Raw genomic sequence first — 12,420 nt, 5'->3', positions numbered from 1 at the left:
GTGGTGACTTGTGGATCTTACCACCACGTATCTCTCCTTATTAACGGACTCTACATACAGCAATGCCTAATGTAAAGTACATGTATCCATTGTGCCAATCATTTACAGTCATATCAGAACTCAAGTCAGCATATTATTTCTCTGTTAATCTGCAAATGGAGGATCACTAAGCCCCCCCCCCTCTTCTCCACATATTTAATGTAGAGGTTTGCGAATAAGAAATAAACACACATTTTCATAATAATGCATGCTTGCCATGTGTTTTTCTTCATTGCATGTGTATTAAATATGTATTTGTGGTATTTACTGCAGTGGGCATTTTTATTTTTGTCTCGTAAGCACAATGATGCCTGGGACCAATATGTACATGTAAATGGATGTAGCTAGATGGATCCCGCTCTCCTCCTCATCGTCTCCCTAATCACTGACTGCACAAGTAGAGGGATGCATGCTGTGGTCTGAGAGTTTAGCACTCGTACTGCACCCCCATCAACAGGCCTGTACACTCTGGTGGTTATGCCTGTGGAGAATACTGTTGCATTTGTCATATTGTATGCCATTGTATGTATGTTTGAATGGAAAACACACAGAAATATCACCTTTTTTAAGGGAAAATGCACAATATACAGTATTGCTACAGTGGAGAACACATCAATGTCTGTAGAGTCTCACACTGGATGTTGCCATGAAATTGTAGCAACAAATCCTGAGTCAACAGTTGGAAAGGGGACTAATAATGTGGTTGTTTTGGTGTATCACTGTTGTGTCTGTGAAGCAGCAATATAGTTGTATTGGTGTGTAACTGTTGTCTGTGAAGCAGCAGTATGGTTGTGTTGGTGTAACTGTTGTCTGTGAAGCAGCAGTATGGTTGTGTTGGTGTAACTGTTGTGTCTGTGAAGCAGCAATATGGTTGTGTTGGTGTGTAACTGTTGTCTGTGAAGCAGCAGTATGGTTGTGTTGGTGTGTAACTGTTGTCTGTGAAGCAGCAGTATGGTTGTGTTGGTGTAACTGTTGTGTCTGAAGCAGCAGTATGGTTGTGTTGGTGTGTAACTGTTGTCTGTGAAGCAGCAGTATGGTTGTGTTGGTGTGTAACTGTTGTCTGTGAAGCAGTAGTATGGTTGTGTTGGTGTGTAACTGTTGTGTCTGTGAAGCAGCAGTATGGTTGTGTTGGTGTGTAACTGTTGTCTGTGAAGCAGCAGTATGGTTGTGTTGGTGTAACTGTTGTGTCTGTGAAGCAGTAGTATGGTTGTGTTGGTGTGTAACTGTTGTCTGTGAAGCAGCAATATGGTTGTGTTGGTGTGTAACTGTTGTCTGTGAAGCAGCAGTATGGTTGTGTGTTGAGTGTGTAACAATAATGTGGTTGTGTTGTAACTGTTGTGTGTGAAGCATCAATATGGTTGTGTTGGTGTGTAACTGTTGTCTGTGTAGCATCAATATGGTTGTGTTGGTGTGTAACTGTTGTCTGTGAAGCAGCAGTATGGTTGTGTTGGTGTAACTGTTGTGTCTGTATAGCATCAATATGGTTGTTGGTGTGTAACTGTTGTCTGTGTAGCATCAATATGGTTGTGTTGGTGTGTAACTGTTGTCTGTGAAGCAGCAGTATGGTTGTGTTGGTGTGTAACTGTTGTCTGTGTAGCATCAATATGGTTGTGTTGGTGTGTAACTGTTGTCTGTGTAGCATCAATATGGTTGTGTTGGTGTGTAACTGTTGTCTGTGAAGCATCAGTATGGTTGTGTTGGTGTGTAACTGTTGTGTCTGTGAAGCAGCAGTATGGTTGTGTTGGTGTGTAACTGTTGTCTGTGAAGCATCAAGTATGGTTGGTTGTGTAACTGTTGTCTGTGAAGCAGTAGTATGGTTGTGTTGGTGTGTAACTTGTCTGTGAAGCAGCAATATGGTTGTGTTGGTGTGTAACTGTTGTCTGTGAAGCAGCAGTATGGTTGTGTTGGTGTGTAACTGTTGTCTGTATAGCATCAATATGGTTGTGTTGGTGTGTAACTGTTGTCTGTGTAGCATCAATATGGTTGTGTTGGTGTAACTGTTGTGTCTGTGAAGCAGTAGTATGGTTGTGTTGGTGTGTAACTGTTGTCTGTGTAGCATCAATATGGTTGTGTTGGTGTGTAACTGTTGTCTGTGTAGCATCAATATGGTTGTGTTGGTGTGTAACTGTTGTGTCTGTGTAGCATCAATATGGTTGTGTTGGTGTGTAACTGTTGTCTGTGTAGCATCAATATGGTTGTGTTGGTGTAACTGTTGTGTCTGTGAAGCAGCAGTATGGTTGTGTTGTGTTGTTTGTGTGAAACAGTATGGTTGTGTTGGTGTGTAACTGTCTGTGAAGCAGCAATATGGTTGTGTTGGTGTGTAACTGGTTTGTCTGTGTAGCATCAATATGGTTGTGTTGGTGTAACTGTTGTGTCTGTGAAGCAGCAGTATGGTTGTGTTGGTGTAACTGTTGTGTCTGTGAAGCAGCAGTATGGTTGTATTGGTGTGTAACTGTTGTCTGTGAAGCAGCAATATGGTTGTGTTGGTGTGTAACTGTTGTGTCTGTGAAGCAGCAGTATGGTTGTGTTGGTGTGTAACTGTTGTGTCTGTGAAGCAGCAGTATGGTTGTGTTGGTGTGTAACTGTTGTGTCTGTGAAGCAGCAGTATGGTTGTGTTGGTGTGTAACTGTTGTGTCTGTGAAGCAGCAATATGGTTGTGTTGGTATGTAACTGTTGTCTGTGAAGCAGCAGTATGGTTGTGTTGGTGTAACTGTTGTGTCTGAAGCAGCAGTATGGTTGTGTTGGTGTGCAACTGTTGTCTGTGAAGCAGCAGTATGGTTGTGTTGGTGTGTAACTGTTGTCTGTGAAGCAGTAGTATGGTTGTGTTGGTGTGTAACTGTTGTGTCTGTGAAGCAGCAGTATGGTTGTGTTGGTGTGTAACTGTTGTCTGTGAAGCAGCAGTATGGTTGTGTTGGTGTGTAACTGTTGTGTCTGTGAAGCAGCAGTATGGTTGTGTTGGTGTAACTGTTGTGTCTGTGAAGCAGCAGTATGGTTGTATTGGTGTGTAACTGTTGTCTGTGAAGCAGCAATATGGTTGTGTTGGTGTGTAACTGTTGTGTCTGTGAAGCAGCAGTATGGTTGTGTTGGTGTGTAACTGTTGTGTCTGTGAAGCAGCAGTATGGTTGTGTTGGTGTGTAACTGTTGTGTCTGTGAAGCAGCAGTATGGTTGTGTTGGTGTGTAACTGTTGTGTCTGTGAAGCAGCAGTATGGTTGTGTTGGTGTGTAACTGTTGTCTGTGAAGCAGCAATATGGTTGTGTTGGTGTGTAACTGTTGTCTGTGAAGCAGCAATATGGTTGTGTTGGTGTGTAACTGTTGTGTCTGTGAAGCAGCAGTATGGACTTAGTACTTTCACTTGTGTTGGTGTGTAACTGTTGTGTCTGTGAAGCAGTAGTATGGTTGTGTTGGTGTGTAACTGTTGTCTGTGAAGCAGCAATATGGTTGTGTTGGTGTAACTGTTGTGTCTGTGAAGCAGCAGTATGGTTGTGTTGGTGTGTAACTGTTGTGTCTGTGAAGCAGCAATATGGTTGCGTTGGTGTGTAACTGTTGTGTCTGTGAAGCAGTAGTGTTTGTGTGTAACTGTCCTGTCTGTCTACCCCTCCTCCTCCAGTGGAGGCGAGAGCAGGAGTTTGACCTGCAGTTGCTGGAGCGGGCGGTGCAGGGGGAGGAGGCGCGGGGTGTGGTCCAGGGTGAGGAGTGTCCAGCAGAGCACAGTGATAGACCTCGGTCCCAGTCAGATGAGTGGCTGACCCTCCGCTCTACAGCCACGTCCACACTTTCCCAGGAGGTGGACCTGGAGACGCTGGACTATGACCTGGACCTCAGCCGAGAGGTACAGCCTGACCCCCACCACACACTCTCTGCAGTAATACCAACACACACAACCGGACACTCCGCCATCACACCTCACCAAGTCAGAGCTGGTCACTTTAACATTTCATTAAGGACTTAGTACTTTCACAATGTTGTTTAAACAATTGAATAGACTTGTTTTCAGCTTCAATGGTTATATTCCCTAATCCCTACAGTAATGGTACTAGAGTCAAATAGCTGTTAGTAGGAAACCTCTACTGTGTGTGTTTCTCTGTGTGTAGCTGGCCAAACCTCAGAAGGTGTTAATCCCTGAGCGCTACATAGACACAGAGCCTGAGGAACCTCTCAGCCCTCAGGAGCTGGAGGCTCGCCATCGCAACATGGAGCGCATCAAGAACATTCTGGCCAAGTCCAGGTATATTACAGCACCACCACTACTCACCGGGCCAATATGGAAGATCAGTTTGACAGGCCATTCAATTCATTGTGTAATGGTGTGTGTGTGTCCGTGTGATTAGTGTTCAGATCCTGGCGGGGCCCTCTGTGGCAGTGGACCAGCCAGAGGTGGTGGGTCTGGACTCAGCCCTACTGAAGCAGGAGAGGATCATCACCATGTCTTACGCCCTGGCCTCAGAGGCCTCCCTCAAGAGCAAGCAGGTCACAGGTAATACCAACACACACAACTGGACACACTCTCTGCAGTAATACCAACACACACAACTGGACACACTCTCTGCAGTAATACCAACACACACAACCGGACACACTCTCTGCACTAATACCAACACACACAACCGGACACACTCTCTGCACTAATACCAACACACACAACCGGACACACTCTCTGCACTAATACCAACACACACAACCGGACACACTCTCTGCACTAATACCAACACACACAACCGGACACACTCTCTGCACTAATACCAACACACACAACCGGACACACTCTCTGCACTAATACCAACACACACAACCGGACACACTCTCTGCACTAATACCAACACACACAACCGGACACACTCTCTGCACTAATACCAACACACACAACCGGACACACTCTCTGCACTAATACCAACACACACAACCGGACACACTCTCTGCACTAATACCAACACACACAACCGGACACACTCTCTGCACTAATACCAACACACACAACCGGACACACTCTCTGCACTAATACCAACACACACAACCGGACACACTCTCTGCACTAATACCAACACACACTCTGCATCAGGTCTGCAGTAATACCAACACACACAACTGGACACACTCTCTGTAGTAATACCAACACACACTCTGCATCAGGTCTGCAGTAATACCAACACACACAACTGGACACACTCTCTGTAGTAATACCAACACACACTCTGCATCTAGTCTGTAGTAATACCAGCACACACTCTGCACCAGGTCTGCAGTAATACCAACACACACTCTGCATCTAGTCTGCAGTAATACCAACACACACACTGCATCTAGTCTGCAGTAATACCAACACACACTCTGCATCTCGTCTGCAGTAATACCAACACACACTCTGCATCTCGTCTGCAGTAATACCAACACACACTCTGCATCTCGTCTGCAGTAATACCAACACACTCTGCATCTCGTCTGCAGTAATACCAACACACACTCTGCATCTCGTCTGCAGTAATACCAACACACACTCTGCATCTAGTCTGCAGTAATACCAACACACACTCTGCATCTAGTCTGCAGTAATACCAACACACACTCTGCACCAGGTCTGCAGTAATACCAACACACACAACTGGACACACTCTCTGCAGTAATACCAACACACACTCTGCATCTAGTCTGCAGTAATACCAACACACACTCTGCATCTAGTCTGCAGTAATACCAACACACACAACTGGACACACTCTCTGCAGTAATACCAACACACACTCTGCATCTAGTCTGCAGTAATACCAACACACACTCTGCATCTAGTCTGCAGTAATACCAACACACACTCTGCATCTAGTCTGCAGTAATACCAACACACACTCTGCATCTAGTCTGCAGTAATACCAACACACACTCTGCATCTAGTCTGCAGTAATACCAACACACACACTGCATCTAGTCTGCAGTAATACCAACACACACTCCTCATCTTGTCTGCAGTAATACCAACACACACTCTGCATCTAGTCTGCACTCTGCATCTAGTCTGCAGTAATACCAACACACTCTGCATCTCTGCAGTCTGCAGTAATACCAACACACACTCTGCATCTCGTCTGCAGTAATACCAACACACACTCTGCATCTCGTCTGCAGTAATACCACACACACACTCTGCACCAGGTCTGCAGTAATACCAACACACACTCTGCAGTAATACCAACACACTCTGCACCAGGTCTGCAGTAATACCAACACACACTCTGCACCAGGTCTGCAGTAATACCAACACACACTCTGCATCTCGTCTGCAGTAATACCAACACACACTCTGCATCTAGTCTGCAGTAATACCAACACACTCTGCATCTCGTCTGCAGTAATACCAACACACACTCTGCACCAGGTCTGCAGTAATACCAACACACACTCTGCATCTCGTCTGCAGTAATACCAACACACACTCTGCATCTCGTCTGCAGTAATACCAACACACACTCTGCACCAGGTCTGCAGTAATACCAACACACACTCTGCATCTCGTCTGCAGTAATACCAACACACACTCTGCATCTCGTCTGCAGTAATACCAACACACACTCTGCATCTCGTCTGCAGTAATACCAACACACACTCTGCATCTCGTCTGCAGTAATACCAACACACACTCTGCATCTAGTCTGCAGTAATACCAACACACACTCTGCATCTAGTCTGCAGTAATACCAACACACACTCTGCACCAGGTCTGCAGTAATACCAACACACACTCTGCATCTAGTCTGCAGTAATACCAACACACACTCTGCACCAGGTCTGCAGTAATACCAACACACACTCTGCATCTAGTCTGCAGTAATACCAACACACACTCTGCACCAGGTCTGCAGTAATACCAACACACACTCTGCACCATGTCTGCAGTAATACCAACACACACTCTGCATCTAGTCTGCAGTAATACCAACACACACTCTGCACCAGGTCTGCAGTAATACCAACACACACACTGCATCTAGTCTGCAGTAATACCAACACACTCTGCATCTCGTCTGCAGTAATACCAACACACACTCTGCATCTCGTCTGCAGTAATACCAACACTAATGTATCAGAGGCTGGGAGAAAGTCATGACTGCATGGGATAGAAGAAAAGGACTGTTTGATGCTCTCAGTGACTCTTCTTTGAATTTGTATACATAAAAGGTTTCTAACATTTCCAAAAGTCAAATTATATTTTGTAGAAGGTGTTGATAGACATGCATGAATGTTCTGAATAACTGGTCATCTTCTCACTACAAACTTCCACAATACGTTTTAGTCTTCACTCTTCAAACATGAATGGAACTGAACTTGGTGGTAGAACTTCTGCCAATCATGTGTCATTTCCAATAACTATACTTATGATTGAGTACCTCGTCCTCCCCTTTTTGGTTCATGCACAGATTCTAAGAGACTGACGCTCTTGTGTGGATGTTCGTCATGTCAGGGCCAAACACTTTCAGAAATGATTATCTTTCAAGTACGTGTCTGACAATATCAGTAAAATCTACCTTGCATCACATTGACATGCTCTGGATAGCTGAAGACGGGATAAACAGAGGGTAGCTCGCTTTCAAGAGTGCTCTGTGGATGATGGAGGAGGGGAGGGGAAAGGTGCAAAGCCGGGCTATCAGGCCGTTCATCTCCTAATAACTCAATATTATTTCTTATAAGTGTGGGCCTTATGAGTAAAGACAGAGATAATTGCGATCCGTGTCTAATCTTTCAGACGGGGAGGATTCTCTTGATGAGGCTGTTTTGTGAGGCTGATCAATGACCCAGTAAGACTGTGCTCTGGCTCTCAACTGCATCCTCCCGTAGCTGTGGCTCTTTGAACACGGTTCTGAACCCTCATAAAAGACACCCAGATCACTTTTCATCTTTACCTTCATCTTTACCTTGCAGCAAGCAGGTTCACTCTTCCAGTAGCATCATCAGTAGCAGCCCTTTGGATGAGTTGCGTCTCTCTCTCTTCCTCTCTCGTTCTCTTTCTTTCTCTCGCTCTTCTCTCTTTCTCTTCTCTCTCTCTGTCACACAGACTTACACTCAAGCGTCAGGATGTGATGGAGCTTAATATGCACAGAAGAGCAGAGTCAACAATTCCAACAATCTTTCCAGCAATAGAGGAAAGTCAGAATGCATCACACAAGGCATCTTGTCAGACCAAATCAATGGTGTTTTCAACTCTTTGGTATAAAAGGAAGGTGTGTGGGTGCACTTTTCAAATCCTTGAATTGAAAGAAACTTCTACATAATCCCATTGAAAAACTTCTTTCAATAGGATTATGTATAATTCAGAAATAAACATGGTCATTTTATTGACATGCAGCTGCATGATAATTGACCAGTCTGGAGACCACATGCTGTGTTGTAGTATTTGAGACCAGTCTGGAGACCACATGTTGGGTGTCTGTCTTGTCCCTGTGTTGTAGTATTTGAGACCAGTCTGGAGACCACATCAATCAAAATCAAATGTATTTATATAGCCCTTTGTACATCAGCTGATATCTCAAAGGGCTGTACAGAAACCCAGCCTAAAACCCCAAACAGCAAGCAATGCAGGTGTAGAAGCACAGTGGCTAGGAAAAACTCCCTAGAAAGGCCAAAACCTAGGAAGAAACCTAGTGAGGAACCAGGCTATGTGGGGTGGCCAGTCCTCTTCTGGCTGTGCCGGGTGGAGATTATAACAGAACATGGCCAAGATGTTCAAATGTTCATAAATTACCAGCATGGTCAAATAATAATAATCACAGGCAGAACAGTTGAAACTGGAGCAGCAGCACGGCCAGGTGGACTTGGGACAGCAAGGAGTCATCATGTCAGGTAGTCCTGAGGCATGGTCCTCCCGAGAGAGAGAAAGAAAGAGAGAATTAGAGAGAGCATACTTAAATTCACACAGGACACCGGATAGGACAGGAGAAGTACTCCATATATAACAAACTGACCCTAGCCCCCGACACATAAACTACTGCAGAATAAATAAAGCATAAATACTGGAGGCTGAGACAGGAGGGGTCAGGAGACACTGTGGCCCCATCCGATGACACCCCTGGACAGGGCCAAACAGGAAGGATATAAACCCACCCACTTTGCCAAAGCACAGCCCCCACACCACTAGAGGGATATCTTCAACCACCAACTTACCATCCTGAGACAAGGCCGAGTATAGCCCACAAAGATCTCCGCCACGGCACAACCCAAGGGGGGGCGCCAACACACATGTGGGGTGTCTTAGTCTTGTCCCTGTGTTGTAGTATTGTTGGCGAAGATGTAATACTGAATATTTTGTCTTTGTATCTATTATAAACCTGTTTGGGTAAGGGATCCTTAGTGGAGTGTCTCTCTGTTTTCCTCAGCAGCATATTGTCACTATTCTGAATGTCTACACCATCCATATGTTCTTCTGAAATATCAACACAGAAATACTGGACAATTATGGTTGCGATTTGACACAATTACAACCATGTTCTTGAATTCGAATCACATTTTTCTGGTCACCCCCCACCCAAGTCTTGGTTTTGAATCGGTCTCGCTTTAGGTGGTCTCGAACACAATACTGCCTTTGGATTGGTCAGTGCTGCTCCTAATGTGACTAATATCCTGTTCTCCTCTTCCTCTCTGTCTTCCTCTTCTTCTTCTTCTGTATCTACTTCTCAGTAGTACCACTGCACCCTAACATCCCCACTGTCCCTCCACCACCTCCTCCACTTCCTCCTCCTGTCTCTCAGGCACCTCCCCCTCCTCCTCCTCTAAGCAACGGATTTCACTTCTCGTTTGTCTAATCAGAGCAAACAAAGTAAGGACTAACAGCATGCTAATGGAATTGAGGCTTCACTAATTCTCCCTAACATGGGTGCTGCTTCACCCCTCTCTGCCTGCATGATCACCGCACTGTTGTAATTCAGAAGGTAGTAGATTGCCCCTCTCATTACCATCAGCATACCTACACATCTGCAGGCAGCCAGCAAATCTCAATGTGCTAATTGTCTGTAAATTGTTATTGTAACTTTATCTAAAATGTGTGTTGGGCAGGGTAAGGGGGCATCAAATGCCACTAGCTACGTGAGCATTGTGTGCAATTAACAAAGAAATGAGACACCTTTTGCTACAGCACCTTGACAGTGGAAACAGTGTTCACAGCTGCATTCCACAACACCAATTATCCCACCATCTGTAGACTGCTAACAGTATTCACCAAAACATGTAGAACAGGGAGAAAAATAAGTGACACTATTTTTAATGTGCAAACACATTGGGACTGATCATGATACTGTGTGAGTGTGTCCAGTTAACTTTGGCCTGTGGCACTCTCAGGCTCTCTACTGTACTGGCTCAATCATGCACCATCCGTTGGCTATCCTTGATGACTAACCCGATCCCCTTCCTTATCCATGGCACTCTGCAATATGTGTGGGACTGTGTGCATGTCTTTGTGTATATTTGGTGTCTTCTACCTTTTTGGTGTCTGTCACCAACCCTGTCCCTTTTCCTTCCTCATCCATGTATGCTGCTCAGTTGAAAGGGTTGGGGTCAGAGGTTATGATGTGTGGACATAGAGTAAACAACAGCTATGTTTGTTTCCAAAGGATACCTAAAGATACAGCTCCTGTATGTGTTCTAAAAGAAACAAACGGTGTTCACTGAGTCAGTCTCACACACAGTATGATGTTGTATGACTGTTGTTGTCACCGCTTGGTTTAACAGTACACTGTAGCAATTCATTCAGTTGCTTCAAGTTTTTTGTGAGTTGAGTTTGAGGGAAATAAATGACTCAAAATTCTTCTATGTGACCTGCTGTACAGAAAGACAGAGCGCAGAGAATGTTTACCAGTTCACCATACAATGATTCATTAATTCCATGTGTGGTTGGGTATTTTGGGTTTTGTCTTTCTTGCTTTCAAAAAAGGTGGTTTTCTCATGGTTTCCTATGAGACTAATATTCCCTTTTAAAGATCTGGTGTGTTGTATGATGCACTTTATGTTGTGGTGAGTTCTGCTGCATCACCTTCATTGTAGCTGGGATGTGTTTAGGTTAATAACCTTTACCCATGTACAGTACTGTACTTTGGTATTCAATAAGACCATGGTATTTGATTTAAAAAAATATATATATATATTATATATATACTTCTATTTTACTAGCCTAAAATCCTGCTAGTACTGTTTGATTGAATCCCAGCTAAGAATGTATTCTTCATTTCCTCCCATTCTTCCATTCTGCTTGGTTTTCTAGAATTTCTCAGTCTTCCAAAACTAACTCGATGTGTTTTGTTGATTTTCCCTCAGCCAATGCGCTTTCTGGACACTGAGGTGCTGTTCCATGATGACAATACAACCTGGATTCTTGAAGAAAGAAAGACTTTGTTTGGTGCTGACAGTTACACTGTTATACAGTAGGCGGGTGTTAGTGAACATTTAACCTGCCCTCAGTAGCACGCAGCAGGACTTACTCGCTGATGCATTTTTTTGGAGCTAAAATGAAGTAAACTATTTTCTTAAGAAAATGTATATCTGCCATGAAAGCTGCTGTGCATATTAACTTCGGAAGTGTGTAACAGATGCTAATCCCATAATAGAAAAGGTTTTTTACATGTTATTGCACTTTTAGCATTATACTGTAGAACTGAAAGAGATCTTTTCAAGGTGAGAATGTTTTGTCTTGCAGTGTGATCTGAATTTGGAGGGAACTTGTATTTAGTTTTTTTTTAAGTTAATGAGAGTATTCACCAACTAGAAGGTCGATATGAACATAAGGTACTGAACATGTGTCATGTTGATTGTATTTTTGTCAAAACTCAGATGATATTCTTACACCAAATCACTTGAAATGTAATTTGTGTTTGTATCGAGCACTGCCAGTCTCTTAATGGCTTGCCAAAATGGATTTTATTTTTGCTTACAACATTGGGAGGAGAATAACATTGAACATAATATTTTCTGGATGGCTTAGGCAGGTTGCACAATGATAATTATAAACATTTTAAATATTAAAGATATTAACATGACGTTTGCCTCATCAAATGTTTTGTCTTCGGACAACAAACTCATGCAGTAGTCGTAATAATCGTTTTAAAATGATAGCGGTATACTGAGGTATTCCGAGAATGTGAAACCCCCCCCCCCAAAAAAATCTTAGGTCTTATAGCCTATTGTACAGTATTTAATTTAAATAATATGTTATTGCGTCAGTTTAATAATTGTACTACTCTGTGGATGACAGTTGATTAATATGGTTGACTGTGATGGAATCTTCAAAACCCTTTATCTTGTGCCAGTTCTGATAACCTTCTCTTCATGCTGACCAAAAAGTACAAAATGTAGTCTCATCACAGCTCCAAGGATTCTTTTTGAACATTCCTATTGATTGCTTTGCCCTGTTA

At 43.6% G+C, this 12,420-nt stretch overlaps 1 protein-coding gene across 6 annotated transcripts in view; it reads left to right on the top strand.

Moving 5' to 3' along the window:
• LOC135557839 (pleckstrin homology domain-containing family A member 7-like) overlaps positions 1-12,045 on the top strand; it is a 141,227-nt gene extending 129,182 nt beyond the window's left edge. For 5 of the 6 annotated variants that reach the window (XM_064991516.1, XM_064991524.1, XM_064991506.1 and 2 more), the window contains 5 exons: positions 3,648-3,869; positions 4,132-4,265; positions 4,369-4,514; positions 9,698-9,836; positions 11,327-12,045. In XM_064991516.1, the coding sequence (XP_064847588.1) occupies positions 3,648-3,869; positions 4,132-4,265; positions 4,369-4,514; positions 9,698-9,822 (627 nt within the window). In that variant the 3' untranslated portion in view covers positions 9,823-9,836; positions 11,327-12,045. The remainder of the gene's footprint in view (positions 1-3,647; positions 3,870-4,131; positions 4,266-4,368; positions 4,515-9,697; positions 9,837-11,326) is intronic. The other variant, XM_064991534.1, reaches the window with a different exon arrangement.
• Positions 12,046-12,420: the final 375 nt, after the last annotated feature.

This window comes from Oncorhynchus masou, chromosome 2 (assembly GCF_036934945.1).
Source record: "Oncorhynchus masou masou isolate Uvic2021 chromosome 2, UVic_Omas_1.1, whole genome shotgun sequence".
Classification (NCBI taxonomy): domain Eukaryota; kingdom Metazoa; phylum Chordata; class Actinopteri; order Salmoniformes; family Salmonidae; genus Oncorhynchus; species Oncorhynchus masou.
The sequence above is the reverse complement of the archived record's forward strand: the minus strand, read 5'-3'. Positions and strand labels throughout refer to the sequence as shown.